At 36.9% G+C, this 20,248-nt stretch overlaps 1 protein-coding gene and 1 long non-coding RNA gene across 2 annotated transcripts in view; one reads left to right on the forward strand and one right to left on the reverse strand.

The window, feature by feature from the left end:
• Positions 1 to 20,248, forward strand: part of LOC135215640 (intraflagellar transport protein 122 homolog) — a gene marked incomplete in the record, with an annotated part of 235,267 nt that overhangs the window by 168,953 nt on the left and 46,066 nt on the right. The window contains 5 exon segments of the mRNA XM_064250562.1: positions 701 to 862; positions 15,773 to 15,939; positions 16,270 to 16,380; positions 19,248 to 19,411; positions 19,723 to 19,867. Of these exon segments, the coding sequence (XP_064106632.1) occupies positions 701 to 862; positions 15,773 to 15,939; positions 16,270 to 16,380; positions 19,248 to 19,411; positions 19,723 to 19,867 (749 nt within the window).
• The window catches only part of LOC135215643 (uncharacterized), a 103,316-nt gene continuing 97,574 nt past the window's right edge, over positions 14,507 to 20,248 (reverse strand). Inside the window, exon 3 of the long non-coding RNA XR_010314745.1 lies at positions 14,507 to 15,302. This is a non-coding gene — a long non-coding RNA (uncharacterized LOC135215643). The remainder of the gene's footprint in view (positions 15,303 to 20,248) is intronic.

The raw sequence follows: 20,248 nt of genomic DNA on the forward strand, positions 1-20,248 counted from the left end.
CGTGCAAGGCCTCTTTTACAAGGCAATTGTAAAATTTACCAACTTATAAATGTTTTTTCTAATAACTGATTTTATTTTATATTGTAAAATTATAATTACAGCTCACACAACATCAAAACAGATAAGAAATAAAATCTAACAAATTCTTAGCATATCTGTTGAAAAATATGTAAATTTACCGAAAACAAAGCTTCAGTAACTTTCTTTTATTTCTACATGTTTTTTCTAATATTTCTTTGCTCTTTTCTTTAAAAAATTACATTTACAACCAACATACTATCATAAAAGACAAGAACAAAAACCAACAGCACCCCCTTTGTATATTTACGAGCAAATTTACAAAAAGAAGTCATGAGAGAGAGACACAGTACGTTCCCCCTTGATGTCAGGAGCAGAGCTGAAGTCCTGAGATGCCCAGATTGGTGATTTAGCCAGTGCAAAAGTTTTCATTAGTGAATTTATGGGTTATAAAAGTATTGGCACATCTTTCCCGCCCGATTCTTTCCAAATTGATGACCCGTAATATCGTTTATTTACCGGATTGATCCGTCCACCACCCCAAACCTGTTATTACTACTCCCAAGGATCAGTCTGTACATTAAGGGTTAATTTTGTCTTTATTGCACTTTTCATTGTGTATTGTATTTATATTGCCAAATTTTAACATGAAAGATAAGTACTTTGATTTGGTATTTTGCAGGAACGACGGCATAAAGGAGAAGTTGATAACACTATATTTTTGGGTGATATTCTTGCATATGATGGCAAGTTCTCAGAGTCGGCTAAACTGTATCGTAAGAGTGGTAATGATCAACTGGCGATGAATATGTATACTGATCTCAGGATGTTTGATTTGGCTCAGGTGAGTTATTTTTCTTTTATTTTAAATACAAGTAGAAGGAAATTTAAAGGGCAGAGTCATTGTGGACATTCCAGAATTATATTTTGAAATACTTGTAACTGACTAATTTTCTCCCTTTCGTATTTATATTTTAATTACGTATGTTATTTTTATTAGTTACCGTTATAGTATCACAACTTACTTTTAAAATATTACACTGTAATATTATGTTATTATGTATGGTGCTTTGTTATAGTACTATACCGTAGAGTCATAAAATATGCAAATGGATATCTAAGTGCTTATTCAAAGCTGAATTATGTAGCTTTTATTGGCGATTCATTTCAGTGTGATACCTCTCAAAGTATGGAGTCAAGTAACTCCATTTTTGTTATTCAGTGTGAAAATATCTACTATTACAAACTTTGAATGCTTGCTTTTGGTGAAAAATTTCTGAAAAAACCACACAAAAAAAGAAAAGAATTAAAACCAAGCTGAGCATTCTTTAGAAACTGAGAAATATCTCCCATAAAAGTTTCTGACCACCGATTTTTTTTTACAAACTTGATTATCCAGTGGTCTTCCATTCAGAAGTTTTATCACATTTTCTTTGTTTCCTCAACACCTCTGGTGCTTGACAGAAATGCTTCCTCCTCTGTCATTTCCTGATTCATAGTCATCTCTAGTAAAACCTGAAGTTAAGAAATTATCCAGGGTCAGTTTGTTTATAACTATGGTCAAATAAATATCACCACATTCACTACTGTTACTGTCAGAAACTATCTGACAGTTCAGGTCTATTATTATCATTGTCATTTCTGAATAAAAGCTTCTGTACTACTTCAGCATTGAGTGAGACCTCATCCCTTTATGGTATTTTGAAGGTTACTGAAGGTCTGTCTAGGCCTTGTCCTGAGATTGTTCTGTAAGTTGGAAATCAGTGTTCCTATATATCAATAGAATATAGACAAAAGATCCTTAAAATGATGGTGGAAATGCATTGCAGTAGAATCCTGGACCTCGACACTAATCTGCTCCAGAAGAAGCATCGAGATGTGGTTCAGTTGAGATCTGAATACATTTTTTCCATAAGAAGTGACTGAAAATGGATTAATCTATTCTAGACCATCTATTAATTACCCTAACCTTGCCTTTTTATACAAAACATTACATTTGAATTACAAATTATTAAGTTCAGAGTTAAATAACATATTGTACTAGAAGTCCTTTTTTATTTTTAAATGTATGTTATATAAAAAATTGGCCTACTTCCATAGAGTGTCAGTCACTGAAGTGGCAATCTCCCTGCTTAGAGTGTGACTTTGGGCAGCCATATTGAAAGGTCTCGGTCCAGTTCTTAGTACTATACTTTATTATTATTATTATTGTTTTTACTATTACTATTTTTAAAATATTTTTTCTAGTATTATATGTTATTATTGCTAGTATAATTATTATTATTATTGGACCCAATTTCACAGAGAAAAATTACCTTACGCAAACAGGTTGGCCTAAGCCATTGTGGTCAAGGCCTAAGCATCTGCTCTTGGATCTAAGCAGTATCAAACATAAATGGTTCCTGTAAATTACAGGACTTTCTTTGCGTACAGTCACTAAGCACTAATTAAACAGTAATGTACAGTCACTTAACACTAACATTTGCAATGCACTTACACTCACTAAATACATTCACAATGCACTTACACGCACTAAACATTCATCTTACATACACTCACTAAACACACACACTTAACATACACTCACACTCAATAACACTAAACACTCACTAGGCACTCACTATACACTAAATGCTCACTAAATGCTCTTAAAACACTAAACTCACTAAGTGCACTCTATACCCTAAACTCTCAGTAAACATTCACTAAATACTAACTTAACCCTAAACATTAATTAAACACTTAAACAATCATTAAGCATTCAGAAAGCACTCACTATACACTAAATGTTCACTAAGTACTCACTATACACTAAACACTCACTTAACATTCACTAAGCACTCACTATACACTTAACACTCACTAAACCCTAAGCACTCATTAAGTACTAAATACTCACTCAACCCTAAATGTTCATTAAATCTCTAAACACTAAACAGTGAATGGACATCCACTCATTAAACAATAAACACTTATGCACTAAACATTCACTTAACACTAACATTCACAAGATATCAACTAAACACTCACTGAATACTTACTAAACATTCAGTATGCACAAACATTTACAAAACTTTAACTGAACCTAAACATTTATTGAATACTTACATATTAAACCTTCACTAAATCCTAAACACTCACTAAACATAAATTGAATGCTTATGCACTAAACATTTGCTAAATACTAAGATTCACTAAAAATTCACTAAACTCCAAAATGCTTGCTAAACATTCACTTAACCCTCTTACACCGGAGCGGTAAATAAAAAATTGTCCCCGTATGCCGGAGGGGTTTCGGAGATCTCTACTGTAGAGAACGTTCTCCCTGGAGATCTTGTCCTCCCTAGTAAGCGCTGCATCAATCCCGGAGGATAAAACTCGAAGTCCTCAATCCTTCGAGTTCCACACTCCGGGATAGAGATCATACCATCTTTAAACGGAGCGTAAGCGGCCACTCTCCATGGGTTCTCCATGGAGAAAGCTGGTAGTGACTCATATGGTGGAAGCTGGAAAATACCAGCACTTGTTACTGGGGAGACTGGAAGAGGGACCTGAGAGAGCCCAGCTACTCGGTCCTCATTCTCTCTAACTCTATTAGAGAGATCTTGGATGGACTGGCCCGACTGAGACAGAGTGCTCGACAGTTGTGCGAACATCTGCTCGAACTTTGTTCCTAGGGCGGAGACTTGAGAGCCAACCATCTCACCTACCTGTTGCATCACCACTGCTGAGAAAGCAGTGGGATCAAAGGTGCTAGGTCCCGCTACTCCAACCGGCGTTGCCGGAGTGGATGCGGTGGAGGCCGGAGAAGGCATTGGCTCGGCGGGAGCGCGAGCCTTCTCCTTAGAAGACTTGCTTCTAGAGCTCTTTGAGTATGAAGAGCTCGGCTTAGCCTTCACCGCGTCAGCATAGGAAGTCGAAGACTTCTTAGCTGAAGAAGACGACGACGACTTTTTAGAAGTCGTCTTAACCAGGGTCTTCGGTTCTCTCTGTCCCTTCACCTTTGGGGGTACAGAGAGAGCGGGAGAGCGGTAGGGATCTCAGATCCCACAAAGCCTTGGAAAGAAGCAGTAGAAGAAGGGACAGGAGAAGATCCAGGAGCGCCCAAGGAAAGACCTTGGGCACCCGACACACCTACCTCAACCAACAAATCCTCAGCACCTACCGCCATAGGCTCAATATTAAGGTCCAAGGTTGCGACGTCCGGGACCGACTCTTGCGTGGCCACGACCCCTCCCCGAAAGACTGCTGCATCTCCTGCTGGATGGAGGCTATGAGAGGGGCTGCGGATATGGGGTCAACATACCCTGTTGACTTGCCACCGGGGAAGATCTGAACGGCCAGCTTCTTGTCTAAAATGTAAGGCTGGCCTTTGGCGGCGTTCTTCCCGAAGCCGCCCACCCACGCTTTCAGGGTTGCTAGGGCGACCTCCCTCACACCAGCAGCCTGAAAGAGAAGCGAAATGAGCTTCTAATGGCGGGACGGGGTTAACAAGCTTATGTCTAAGTGTTGTTAGTAAAACGATAAAAAAGTCTATAATCGACTTACCCCCTCCACCAGCTGACTGGCCAGGTCGTAACAGATGGCGCAGGCTTCCGGGTGCCAGACGATCATGTCGTTGTAAGGCGTGGCACACGGAGCGTGAGACCTGCACTCATCGTGGGCGCAGGGGTCGTACAACGTCGCGTTGCATCCAAGGACCTGACAGTTGGTAGCCTGTAAGTGGAAAGATACATAAGTATCAGGAGAACACTTACAGCCTAACAGTTGCTCCGCTGGTGGCGGAGCGAGAAAGTTAGATTAAACCAGAGCCCCGCCATAATACGTGTGGTAGTAATATGGTTGGTTGTCAAGGCTACGACCGGAGACAAGAGATAGAATCCAACCAGGTGTGGTGGTGAAATGAAACCACGACGGACAACGGCGGAGATGGTATACATATAAAATAAATAAAATTATAGAAATCATCGTAAAACTAGGGTATATCCTTAAAAATAACAATAATTATCAAACCTTTCCCCTCCCGTCTACTAGAAGAGTGGGCCCTGGTAAGAAGCAAGCTCCCTTCCGTAGCGGGGGAGAAAGGTAAGGATATAGTAGGCAAGCAATCGACCACTAGTAATGACCACCCCGCCCGCTGGCGGAGCCAGTAATCTATAACCAAAGGTGCCCCGGCTGCGGCGGAAGGCTCCGTTCGTTACAGAGAGGGAAGGTGGCTGAGCAACTGGGGAGGGGGGGGGGGGGGGGGGGGGGGGGGGGGTGGGGTGAGGGTTTCTCGGCGTAACACGGCGGGAGAGAGAGAGGGGGGGGGGGTGGCCTACTCCTCCCCGTTCCAACAACTACCCGCTCGGTGACTCGGTACCCGATGAGTGGTCGCCCTATACCCCCGTAGGTGGGAACCCCTGGCCTCCTCAGAGAGGGAGGAGGAAGGCAACTGAGGTTGTCATGGCAACCAAGGGGTCCCACCAGATCCCCTCCCTATACCTGGGAGGGAGGGAAGGGGAAGGGTAAGGTGCGAAGGAACACGTGACCGCAAGTGGCCTAAGCCGCGATAGCAACACAACCGTGAAAGGGCCACGTGAACCAGACTGTACCAACACATGGGACATGCACCTAGGCTAGCCTAACACCCAATAAATAGAACTAATAAAATTACATCGTAAAAGATGGAAAAAGACACTTTTTAGTAGAAGAAAAAGAAGCCCAGGAGGAGACAAACTGTTCCGAGGAACAGAAGCCTACTCGGAGCCAGCGATAGCCGATGAAGAGCAAGAGCCGGGATGCTGGGCTAGAACACAGAATAGCCCTAAATACCAAACTAAGAGAAATGGTAAAAGGGCTAACCTAGCTAAAAGGCGATGTAAAAACGATGAACGTGATATAGTAATCCCATAAGTATAAGAAGTCCCAGTATGGAAGACCGGGAATTCTTAACGAGGCAGCATGGAGCCGCCACGAGTCGACCGGGAAACCGTATATGACCTATTAGAAGGAAAATACTGGTTCCTGGAAGACTAAATTACGTACAGTAAAATACTACTTATGAGGCACTTAACTTAGCCGTTGCGATGGCAGCAGCAAACGTTCCCCCATGACGATGATGAGATAAATCCCGAAAAAAGAGCACAAGCAAGAAAATGCATACGAACGCTGGCGCTAATAATTAAGGATGACCGCTAGGGGCGCTGCTGTCCGTGGCGTTTCTAGTAGTAGTAGTAGCGGCCGCATCGCCCGTTGGTATCAGCTCTCTCTTGTGGGGATTCTGATTGGAAGGTCTAATTGGTGAATGTCTCGTGGTAGTGTTCCCACTCGCCCCTATTGCCATACCGACACGTTCTTTTTAAGAGTGAGCGAGTCAGTTTTACTGACATTTTCTTAATTTTGTTTTCTCTGGTAATTTTAGATTAATTTTACCTAGAAAGAATGATGTTAAGGATCCTTTCATAGGGCGACACGAGCCAATCACCCAGAAATAGATTTTTCCTTCGTCAAAATCCCTTTTTTAAAAATCACAGCGCGCTTAGTTTTTTCAAAGAGGTAAAAAAAAGAGTTCATTTTTGGCTCCTTTTTTTGTCGTTGCCTGAAGTTTAGTATGCAACCATCAGAAATGAAAAAAATTATCATTATCATATATAAAAATAATGCGATATATGATAGCGCAAAAAACGAAATTTCATATATAATTGTATTCAAATCGCACTGTGCGCAAAACGGTTAAAGGTAACAAGTTACTTTTTTTTCGTTGTAATGTACACTAAATTGCAATCATTTTGTATATAACACATTTTAAAACGATAAAAGCAACACAGAGAAAATATTATCACAAAATAATGCATGAATTCGTAACGCTCGGACAAATATTTTTTTCAAAAATTCATCATAAATCTAAATATTGTCCTAGAGACTTCCAATTTCTTTCAAAATGAAGACAAATGATTGAATATTACTATACTGTAAGAGTATAAGCTTACAATTGCAGTTTTCGACCATATCTGATGAGTTAAAGTTGACCGAATGTCGAATTTTTTATATATATATTTTTTTATATGCAATTATTTTCGGAAATAAGAAAAGCTACAACCTTCAAATATTTTCGTTTTATTCTACATGAAATTGTGCACATTTTCATATATAAAACTCTATGAAATGCCTAATATGAAACGGAGCAAATATTCAGAGAATGGGACGTACGCATTTCGGAGGTTTGTGGCGGAGAATCCGCGCGCGGAGGGAAGGAAAGATTTTTTTTTAAATTCACCATAAATCTAAATATTTTGCTAGAGGCTTCAAATTTATTTCAAGATGAAGATAAATGACTGAATATTCTTAGAATGTAAGAGTTTTAGCTTACAATTGCGTTTTTCGACCATTTCGGTAGAGTCAAATTTGACCGAACGTGGTTTTTTTTTCTATTTATCGTGATTTATATGCAAATATTTCAAAAATGAGAAAAGCTACAACCTTCAATTATTTTTTGTGTACAGGCGGTCCCCGGGTACGACGGTTCCGGCTTACGACGTTCCGAGGTTACGACGCTTTTTCTTAAATATTCAATGGAAAAATCCGTCCTGGGTTACGACGCTTGGTTCCTAGGTTACGACGCTGACGCTTCCGACGCTCCGAGTTAACGACGCTTTTAAAAAACGCATACTATGATAAAAATCCTTTATAGTTTAGCACAGTATATTAATAAAAAATAAGTTTCTGGTTAGATTACAACAAAAATTTGAGATTATGATGATTTTCGACACTTTTTATGTTGTATTTTCTGTTTTTTTTAGTGACGCCTCATATGCGGAACTAGTTTCCGAGCGAATGAATACATACTAGTTTATAACAGTCCAAAAGCGCAAATAATGAAAAAAATCATTGCTTGTTTCCAGTAATAATAACAAAACGAAGTTTCTTTCTTGGTTAGATTACAACGCAAATTCCAAGTATCCAAAGAGAGACATTATCCAGTAATTTGATCAGAGAGAGAGAGAGAGAGAGAGAGAGAGAGAGAGAGAGATGGGAGAGAGAGAGAGAGAGAGAGAGAGAGAGAGGCGTCTTCCGACGCTCCGAGTTAAAGGACAGAGAAGTGTTCGTTTTGTTAAACGGCCTCTGACTCATGCCAGTAAATGTTTTGTTGATACTAATAATATAAGCCTATTTAAAGATACGTTTAGTACTTTTAATTAGTCTATATGATACGTAAATAGTAATCAACTGTTCTTGTAGCCCTCAATATTGGCAAAATCGAAGTATCCAAAGAGAGACATTATCCAGTACGTAATTTGATCAGAGAGAGAGAGAGAGAGAGAGAGAGAGAGAAGAGAGAGAGAGAGAGAGAGAGAGAGAGACGCTTTGGCAACAATGGTCTCGGGGGTTTTTATAGCTTCCTTCTGCTTGATGATCGTGGATATTGTAGAAGGATTTCGACCATACTCGTTTGCCAAAAAAAAAATCGACGATACGAACGCCACGTCATGCTTTGCTATAATTTCATGTTTTGCTTCCATCGAAATCATTTTCTTGGGTTTTTCTTATCACCTGCTTTGTCTTTAGCTTTGAGACCCATGGTTAATAATAAAAAAGACAAAATAACACGAAAAATAGGCGCAAATACAACGAACTAAACAACGACGTGTTAACATGCAGCACCAACAAACAAACAGACTGAACGCCATTTATCGGTCGCCTATACAACTAACACTCATCGCAAAATCGTATCTCAAATATTTCGTTGTATATTAAAGCTTGTATTTTCGCAAATTTTCTGTTATATCTCAAAACATTCGTATATTAGGGCAATCGTATGTCAAGTTTCCAATGTAATTTGATCAGAGAGAGAGAGAGAGAGAGAGGGAGAGAGTTGAGAGGCCATAGAGAGAGAGAAGAGAGAGAGAGAGAGAGAGAGAAGAGGAAGAGAGAGAGAGAGAGACGCTTTGGCAACAATGGTCTCGGGGATTGACGTAACGTTTATTTTCTGAACAGATAGGACAGAGAAGTGTTCGTTTCATTAAACGGCCTCTGACTCAATGGCAGGAAAATGTTTTTTTTTTTGTTTTGATACTAATATATAAGCCCTATTTAAAGATACATTTTACTTTAAAAATTAGTCTATATGATACGTAAATAGTAATCAGCTGTTCTTGTAGCCCTCAAGATTTTGCAAAAAATCACTCCAGGTTGTACATAAAACTTCAAGAATGTAGTGTCACCAGAGGATTACAATAGTTTTACCTTCAAGAACCAGCATTCTTTTATGAAAATAACTCAGGTTGTAACAAAATAAAACTACAAGAAACAAAAACATGTAGTGTAACCAAAGGATTACAAGTAAGGGTTTTATAACTTTTTATTTTATTAGTTTAAGACATATTTCCAAGCGTCGTCCGGCCTTACGACGATTTTCGGCTTACGACGCGTCTCAAGAACGGAACCCCCGTCGTAACCCGGGGACTGCCTGTATTCTACATGAAATTGTGCACATTTTCATATATAAAACTTTATGTTACGGCTAATTTAAAATGGTGCAAACATTACCACAATCGCATGTATGATTTTTTTCGGAAGAGTTACTGCGCGGACGTAAGGAAAAAGTTATTTTTTTCATAAATTCACCATAAATCGAAATATTGTGCTAGAGACTTCCAATTTGTTGCAAAATGAAGGTAAATGCTTGAATATTACTAGAATATAACCGTTTTAGCTTACAATTGCGTGTTTCGACCATTTTGGTAGAGTCAAAGTTGACCAAAGGTTGAAATTTTGGCAATTATCGTTATTTATATGAAAATACCTCAAAACTGATAAAAGCTACAACCATGGGTTGTTTTTAGTTGTATTGTGCATGAAATTGTGCACATTTCCATATATAAAACTTTATATAACGGCTAATTTTAAAATGGTGCAAACATTACCACAATCGCATGTATGATTTTTTTCGGAAGAGTTACTGCGGGGACGTAAGGAAAAAGTTTTTTCATAAATTCACATAAATCGGAAATATTGTGCTAGAGACTTCCAATTAGTTGCAAAATTAAGGTAAATGATTGAATATTACTTAAATATAAGAGTTTTAGCTTACAATTGCATTTTTCGACCATTTCGGTAGAGTCAAAGGTTGACAAAGGTTGAAATTTTGGTTTAATTATCGTTTTTATTTTATATGAAAATATCTCAAAACTGATAAAAGCTACAATCATAAGTATTTTATTGTTGTATTCTACATAAAAATGCGCACATTTTCATATATAGTACTTCATGTAACGGCTAATTTACAATGGTACAAAAATTATGTCAAAGTGACGAAATAATTTCCGAGATGTGTTACAGATACTTTTTAGTGCGGCAAGAAAGAAATTCGCACTTGCGCGCCTGCATAACGATTGTATACAAAACAACACCTTGATCCGTGAACTCCCAGCATCCCCCAAGGCGCGTGATTCAAAAGTTTTAGGCTGGTAGGCCTATAAGTATTTTTCCGCGAATTTTAAAAAAAACTTTTGTAAGTCGACGTAAAATACGTCCAGTCAGCACACGAGACAAAAAATGTCGACGTAAAATACGTCCAGTCAGCGTAAGAGGGTTAATACTTATACACTAAGCACTCACTTAACACTAAATGCACTAAACCTTCACTAAACCCTAAACACTCACTAAACACTTAGACACTAATCATTCAGTAAACCCTAAGTACTCGCTGAATACTTACACTAAAAATTCACTAAACACTAACATTTCACAAAGAAAGATGACAGTTGGAGACTTGTAATAGACTATAGAAAGTTAAACTCTAACACAGTTCCAGACACAGTGCCGATGCCGGTAATTTAAGATATGTTAGCTCAATTAAGAGGGGCCAAAATATTTTTATCCTTAGTGGATATTGGCAAGTACTTTAGATGAAGACTCCAAACAATTCACAACCTTCAGCATACATAAAGAACATTTACAGTTGGAAGTAATGTCATTTGGACTCACATCAGCTCCTTTAAGTTTGTTAGATTAATGCTACAAATTTTAGGAGATATAGAAAATGTTGCAGTATACTTGGACAATGTTATCATTTTTAGTAAAGTCTTAGAAAGCCATCTCAAAACATTAGAATTGGGCCCAGAGAGATTAAGAATTGCAGGACTAAAAATTAAATTAAAGAAATGTCAGTTCCTCATGAAGTCCTCAGAATACTTGGGTCATGTAATTAGTGAAGACGGACTGCACATGCAGGCAGGTAAAATAAAGGCAATAATTGATTATCCAGCTCCCACTAATTTGAAAGCATTAAGAAGGTTCCTAGGTAAGGTAGATCACTACCAATCTTTTTTATCAAGGTTTTTGCTAAGATAGCCAAACCTTTGACAGAACTAACCAAAAAGGATGTTAAATGTGAATGGAAGAATGAACAAGAAACAGCCTCTCAAACATTAAAGAGCAAAATGACCAGGAACCATGTTTTGGTCTACCCAGATTTTTCAAAAGTTTTATTTAGCTTTTGATGCCTCAAGTACAGGGTTAGGAGATGTTTTGTTACAAAAGGCCAAAACTAGGATGAGGGCAGTATAGTATGCTAGTATAGTTTTAAACCCAGCGGAAAAACACTATAGTACCACAGAAAAAGTGTTTAGCTTTTTTTTGGAGTTTAAAAATAGACACACTTTTAGGTCATAAAGTTAATGTGCTTACTGATCAGAAACCCATTTGTGATTTGTTTAAAAAGAGAACTTTTACTAATAACAAGAAACTCAATACATGGTTCATTAGTGTATTAGAGTTTGCTTTGGAAATCAGATATACGTATTCAAGGGAAATTTGACACTTTGGCAGATGCATTATCCAGATCTCAAGAAGAAACAGGAAAATGCATTATGGTACTACTGCTAAGGAGACTATTCAGTGTTTACAACATTCTTTTTCATGGTTTGGCCTCCCTATTTCGATTGTCTCTGATAATGGTCCATGTTTAATCTCTCAAGAGTTTAAGGATTTTTGTAAGAATGGTGGTATTAGACACATAACCACTGCAGTATACAAACCCTCTGCTAATGGGTTAGCAGTGAAAATGATGCAAACTCTAAAGAAGGCACTTCGTACTTCTGTCATCTATACAGGACACTTAGGACCGATTTCTATTTAACTATTGGTTAACACCTCATACTACTACAGGTATGTCACCAGCAGAGTTGATGTTTGGTAGGCGCTTGTGCTCTCAGTTGGATCTATAATGGCCTGCTGATGGTGTGTCATTTAGGGTTATGAACCGCCAGCAAGCACAAAAGACAGAACATACAGGCACTCCTCACAAGTTGCACCTCCCTCCTGAATCACCAGTCATGATTCGAAATTATACCCCAGGTGGTTCCAAGTGGATCCCTCCCACTGTTGTCGAGCCCACAGGTCTTCTATCCTACAAATGTGCTTTACCCTCAGGAAATGTAGTAAAAAGGTACCAGGACCAGATGATTACTAAAACTGTTCCTCCATCACCTCAACAGATGATGCTTCAGCTAATTTTCTGACTAGACCACTTGTTTCAGATGAAGCAACACAGTTGTCTTCTCCATCTACTCAGGAGTGTGTGGAACCTGCTAGTCATACTTCCCCATATCCTAGTATAAGACGGTCCTCTTGAGCTAGAAGACCTGTTGTTAAGATGGATTTGTAATCTCAGCTAATTTCTAAAAGGGGGTTACAGTATCATAAGGGGGGTTCTCTTTTACTAAAGGGGGAAAGGGGTGCAGTATCGTAAGGGGTATTTCTTTACTAAAAGGGGAGGGGTGCAGTATCATAATATTTCTATCTTACTCTTATCACTTTTCTTATTATAAAAACTAAGAAGATTTAATGCCTCGACTGAGACAGATTTAGAAGAAGAAGAAGAAGAGGAGACTACCGGCAAGGGGCCAACTAGAAATGACGCTTTGTAAGAGACCACTAACTATGATGTCTTTAACTACTGTTACTGTCCAAACTATTAAGCATGCATACTTACAACGCTATTCTACATTATCCTACTAAGACTTACTGTGACTGTATAAGACCAACAAAGGACATTATCTAAATACTTACTACTAAAACCCTCATGCCGGTTCTGCAATCATCCTAGGTATCTAGCTACACATGTATTGTAAGTATTCTACTGTATTATTATGTTACCCTTAACTATAACTATTATCTGACATTGTTTGTGCGTAGTATACAGCTGTATGTATCTAGAGATTTATTTACACTAAATAGAAGCAAAATCACTCTGATTTGAGTTCAATACAGCAAAATAAACTTACCTTGCAATTGCCCTTAGCTGATTTACAAACCAAAGCATTGATTGCTATGCTTGTATTTTATAATACAATAGTAGTATGAAAATACATACAATATTATTGGATGCAGTGAAGTAAAGCATGACTTTTTAAAAGATCCATGGAAAAGATGCATATTCATTATGCTTGTGTTTTATCATACGATATTAATTTGTGAATATTACATACGCTAATTTTACATTTCGTGTATGGTGCGATCCCTTTAAAATTAGCTCCAAAATTTGGTCCTCAAAAGTTGCATGATACATGAGTATATACAGTAATTGTTTTTACACCTCAATGCCGAAAAAATGTAAATAAGTAGGTAAATACAAAAGTAGAATGCATCAACTGATATCAATGGGTGAGCAGAGAGTGTGTGACGCAATCATTAGTGGTGGTGCAACATAAACCACCTGGGACATAGGTCTACAGGGAGTAGCAACAATGAAATTATCTCAAAACCATTTATTTTATATTTGTTAGAGGGCTCGTTCTATTTTCATAAAAATGCGTAAGCGTTTACTCTCCAAGACGGTTGGGAAAAGACTGGGTACCATGGGGTGAGACACGGACTTTGACCAGATCACACCTCGTATACGCAGGCGTTGCTAGATCTTATAGATTCCTTGCTTACAATCTCTGATTGTATTAACCGGTTTAACAGCTGCGCTTAGAAATATCCTATTGTTAAGACCTCAGGTTTGTTTGCTATGAAAAATACAAATTGATTCTAAAATTTGTCATTTCTTAACCACTTCAAAAATTATGGCTTACTAGCAAATATTTGCCCATGCAATTATTCTTTTGTTAACACCAAGATTTTGTTCGTAGCCCTAGGTGTGTTAGATTTCTTTTCTTACTATAAATACATTACACATAGCATTCACATCTCTATATTAACAATTTCTGTCTTGAAAGGATATGAAGTTATCTGCACATTCTTACACTTCAAGTTACCTAATGAATGAATAAATTATACACCAAAAGCGAGCAGAAAAACTTTGAAGAAAATTGTATTTTAAGCCAGTTAAAACATAAGTGTTCCATAGGCCTTGATATTAGTACTAATAGCCAATAGATATTTTGATTACCTAATAGCATCTTCTCCATTTCATTAAAATTGTCATCATCATTAATTCTTCAAAGAATAGGTAATCTCTACAAATAAATTCTTTAGTAATGGACATTACATCTCAGAAGGCTTAGATTATTTTGTAGGCATAGAACACAGCCTAAAAGTTCAACATTTAAAGAAATCTTGTTGTAATTCATATTCCTATTTTGAAAATGTTATTCCTGTAGCTTATTAGGTCTACTGTTGTAATGCTGCAGAGGTAGTGACGTTGACCAGCCTGAGGAGCATGTTAAGCGCGCTGTCATTGATGGCACTGCTAAACTTATCACACCGTGCTTTGAGCTATGCAATAAAAAAAAAGATCAGATCAAATCACACAGGTTACGAATTATACCAGTGCATGAAAGGGATCATATTTAAATAACTGTGGTGATTGTGTTCTCTTACCTGCTTCTATTTCTTAGATGATTCGTTCTGGTTCTATGTTTCTTCTCTACCTTAATATTCTTCTCAACTGGTAGTCTGGATTCGTAGTATCAAGTCTCTCAGGAGTGTGAGTGAGACGAACGACAGTTTTCTTTCTTTACTAATGCAAAGAAATACTAGTTAACAGTTTACACAAGTTACAACTTAAGATTAAAAAATCTAAGTAATATGGTTAGGACCCTATAATGCTCTGGAAAGGTATTCTTCTTTCTATAATGCTCTGGAAAGGTATTCTTCTTTCTTGTATGATAGCAGTTGGTCCTCTCTGCTTCGGTTCTGCTGCTCTGCAATCAGCTATCCCCATGATCGTCTTGGTTCAACCCCCTAAGGCGGTGTATCTTTCAGGTCTCCGCCCAAACGGGTTCAGGATTAGTTGAGCTGACTCTCTCTGATCTTGGACCATCCCCTTTTTGGTGGGGTTAACATGTTAATGGCTCCTGTTGAAGGTGGAGTTGCTAAATTAACATGTTAATACCTCCTCTTGAAGGTGGAGCTTCCTAATCGACGGAAGCTGAGTGCGTCAGGTGCGAGGTCATAGGTCAACAAGTTTATGGCGCCTTAAGATTTCTATTACGATGGTGTTTTGGCTGGTGCTGCTTTCCCGTCTCGCCAATGTTCTGTGACTAACACATTTGTTCCGTCTACGCCTCAATGCTTGTCTGACTCACATATACCAAGGCTAAATATTCTCTCTCTCTCTCTCTCTCTCTCTCTCTCTCTCTCTCTCTCTCTCTCTCTCTCTCTCTCTCTCTCTCTCATCATTTTTATTGTACTCTGATTATTCTCTCTTATTTTTTACGCTACCCTATCTAATATTATTTCTCATAGCTATCATTACAATTAGGGAAGTCTAGTAAATTTAGAAAACAGGTAGTATATGAAAAAAAATATAAAATTTGTTTTTCAGGAGTTCCTTGGTTCTGATGAAACAGTAGATAGAAAACAACTAATCAAGAAGAAAGCTGATTGGGCACGAAACATAAATGAACCCCGTGCAGCTGCTGAAATGTATTTATCTGCTGGAGAGACAACCAAAGCAATAGACATCATGGGAGAAAATGGTTGGGTTGACATGTAAGTACTGATGGTTGAAGTGATGTTGAAATCTTATTGGGATAAAATAATAGATTATGTAATGCTAAACTCTTTTCTGCAATAATTGTGATTATCTGCTATGTAGTAACTTACATGGAAAGGAGTTATTGGAACTTATTTTTCAGAAATGGAACTAAATTTACTTACTAGTGAATAAATATTGATTTTCAGTTAGCTACATTGATATTTATTGCATTGTTGCAAGAAAAAAGAAGCAGTGCTGCCTAGGTAAGCCTCTCTTGTTTTTCTTGGAATCACCTTTCAAGAATACAATTTTAATTGTACTATTCTGTTTTCAAATATTTCAAGGTTATTGGATGTTGGCCGCAAAACAGATAAAGCAGATCGACAAACTCTAAGTTTATGTGCCCAACACCTACGTCGTCTTGGAGCATTGACTCATGCTGCAGAAATGTACAAGTATGTTATTCCTTTTTACTTCTGAATTGCTTGCATTGCTCACAAAACATGGTTCAAACAATATAGCCAACTCACAATTTAAAGGCATTGAGTTCAGTTGCTGAGTAACTGACTAAAATTTTAAGGTAAACAGTTCTTTTGTGTAACCCCTAAGAAAATCTTGAGTTGTGACTCAATATATATTCTATGATACAACTGAAAATGGGTTATTAGTTGATGGCAAGTGTCTTTCATCAATTTTCAGGTATAGTCCTGTGTAGAGTTTAGGTATCGACAAACTGTAATAGTGTTGGGAGGAAAAATTTAAGATTGATAGTTTGTTTATGTTTGTCAGCACACTGTTAACAGATTTTTACACTGATCATAAAATACAATAAATAAAATAATCTGTTATGTTAACCCTTAACGCCGAAGCGGTAAAAAAAAAATGTCTCCCGTGTGCCGGAGGTGTTTCAGAGTAAGCGCAGAAGCGGAAAAAATATTTTTTTCAAAAAATCACAGCGCGCTTAGTTTTCAAGATAAGAGTTCATTTTTGGCTCCTTTTTTTTGTCATTGGGTGAAGTTTAGTATGCAACCATCAGAAATGAAAAAAATATCATTATCATACATAAATAATGCGATATATGATAGCGCAAAAACGAAATTTCATATATAATTGTATTCAAATCGCGCTGTGCGCAAAACGGTTAAAGGTAACAAGTGAATTTTTTTTCGTTGTAATGTACACTAAATTGCAATCATTTTGGTATATAACACATTGTAAAACAATAAAAGCATCACAGAGAAAATAATATTATACAAAAAATGCAATGGCGGAATGAAATTCGTTTTAAACCCACGTGGAGGACGTAAACAAAAATTTTTTTATTTTTTCAAAAAATTCACCCATAAATCTAAATTATTGTCCTTAGAGACTTCCAATTTCTTTCAAAATGAAGACTAATGATTGAATATTACTATACTGTAAGAATATTAGCTTACAAATGCAGTTTTCGACCATATCTAATGAGTTAAAGTTGACCAAATGTCGAATTTTTTTATATTTTTTTTTATATGCAATTATTTTGGAAATAAGAAAAGTTACAACCTTCAAATATTTTTCGTTTTATTCTACATGAAATTGCGCACATTTTCATATATAAAACTCTATGAAATGCCTAATATGAAATGGAGCAAATATTCCGAGAATGGGACATACGTATTTCGGAGATTTGTGGCGGAGAATCCGCGCGCGGAGGGAAGGAAAGTTTTTTTTTTAAATTCACCATAAATCTAAATATTGTGCTAGAGACTTCGAATTTGTTTCAAGATGAAGATAAATGACTGAATATTACTAGACTGTAAGAGTTTTAGCTTACAATTGCGTTTTTCGACCATTTCGGTAGAGTCAAATTTGACCGAACGTGGTTTTTTTTCTATTTATCGTAATTTATATGCAAATATTTCAAAAATGAGAAAAGCTACAACCTTCAATTATTTTTTGTTGTATTCTACATGAAATTGCGCACATTTTCATATATAAAACTTTATGTAACGGCTAATTTAAAATGGTGCAAACATTACCACAATCGCATGTATGATTTTTTCGGAAGAGTTACCGCGCGGACGTAAAGAAAATGTTATTTTTTTCATAAATTCACCATAAATCAAAATATTGTACTAGAGACTTTCAATTTGTTGCAAAATGAAGGTAAATGCTTGAATATTACTAGAATATAAGCGTTTTAGCTTACAATTGCGTTTTTTGACCATTTCGGTAGAGTCAAAGTTGACCGAAGGTTGAAAATTTGTCACTTATCATTTTTTATATGAAAATATTTCAAAACTGATAAAAGCTACAACCATGGGTTGTTTTTAGTTGTATTTTGCATGAAATTGCGCACATTTTCATTTATAAAACTTTATGTAACGGCTAATTTAAAATGGTGCAAACATTACCACAATCGCATGTATGATTTTTTTTGGAAGAGTTACCGCGCGGACGTAAGGAAAAAGTTTTTTCATAAATTCACCATAAATCGAAATATTGTGCTAGAGACTTCCAATTAGTTGCAAAATTAAGGTGAATGATTGAATATTACTAAAATATAAGAGTTTTAGCTTACAATTGCGTTTTTCGACCATTTCGGTAGAGTCAAAGTTGACCGAAGGTTGAAATTTTGGCACTTATCATTATTTATATGAAAATATCTCAAAACTGATAAAAGCTACAATCATAAGTATTTTTTTGTTGTATTCTACATAAAAATATGCACATTTTCATATATAATACTCCATGTAACGGCTAATTTAAAATGGTACAAAAATTATGTCAATGTGACAAAATAATTTCCGAGATGTGTCACAGATACTTTTTAGTGCGGCAAGAAAGAAATTCGCGCTTGCGCACCAGCGTAACGATTGTAAACAAAACAACACCTTGATCCGTGAACTCCCAGCATCCCCCAAGGCGAGTGATTCAAGAGTTTTCGGCTGGTAGGCCTAAAAGTATTTTTCCGCGAATTTTTAAAAAAACTTTTGTATGTCGACGTAAAATACGTTCAGTCGGCACCCGAGAGACAAAAAATGGCGACGTAAAATACGTCCAGTTGGCGTTTAAGGGATAAATGTGTAGATAATCATCCACTTTGTTCCCTACTGTAAGACTTTTGGAGTCTATGTTGTGTTTACAAAACTTCAATTAGAAAACAACAATGTGAACAAAATTACACTATTATGTAAGAAATTTTCAAGTAGGATGTACAATGCAAGATTTGAGAATGATAAGCTGGGTTACTTGTGATGGGTACAAGGATTTATTTCAAAATTTATTGTCCTTATCATAGAATGCTTACTAGTGCTTACTGAATAGGGAGCTTTCTTTTTAGGAAAATGGGAGAAATGCAGAGTGTTGTTGAATTATATGTTGAAGTACAAGATTGGGAGGAAGCTTTTGCTTTAGCGGAGAAACACCCAGAGTATCGTCAACTAGTTTATGTTCCATATGCTACCTCGCTGGCTGAACAAGACAAATTTTTGCAAGCACAAAAAGGTCAGTAAAATGTAGTGGAAGAAATTAACAGCTAATCATCAATTTTTCCCAAGAGGTATAGTAACACTTCATTTTCTGTTGCCCAAATGAGAATATCTGTATTTAAACATCAAACTCCAGTACACGATTTCAAATGTGATAATTCATCTTGCAAGATCATTGTTTTACCTGTGATTGAGAGGTATTAAACACCTAGCAATGCAGCTCTGTTTGAAAAAAGTACTATTTTAAAACATTTTTGTTTCACAGAAATGTATTGATTAATCTTTATACTTGAAGGGACCAATTTCAACATTGTTGTCAATTCACAGCTTTTCATAAGGCGGGTAAACCAGAGGAAGCCTTTAGAGTACTTGAGCAACTCACTTTGAATGCAGTCAATGAGAATCGTTTTGATGATGCTGGATACTACTTTTGGATGCTTTCTATGCAGTGCCTTGACATAGCTTCAGAGGAGTAAGGATAATATTTACATGTTTTACTAAGCAGTATTTTTTATTTGATCTGAAGAGTAAGGATTAATATTTTTTTTATATGTTTTACTAAGCAGTAGCTTTTCTTTAATGAATTTCATCTCTGGTAAACTAGCATAGTATATGTTCTAGCTTTGTACAGGTATAAACATACCAGTTTAATACATACACTGGAATTGGTTGATTCTAAAATAAGGGTTAAAGGTAATATTTGATAGTCAGCTGAAAATCAGACCTTATGCAGAATATATATGCATTCCTTGACATAGTGTAAGAAATCTAAAGTATACATATATGTACAGTAGTTAGAACTTCCCATTGGGGGGCAGGTGACAAAGGATTAACTTACAGGTTTTTACCCCAT

Source organism: Macrobrachium nipponense, chromosome 5 (assembly GCF_015104395.2).
Source record: "Macrobrachium nipponense isolate FS-2020 chromosome 5, ASM1510439v2, whole genome shotgun sequence".
NCBI lineage: Eukaryota > Metazoa > Arthropoda > Malacostraca > Decapoda > Palaemonidae > Macrobrachium > Macrobrachium nipponense.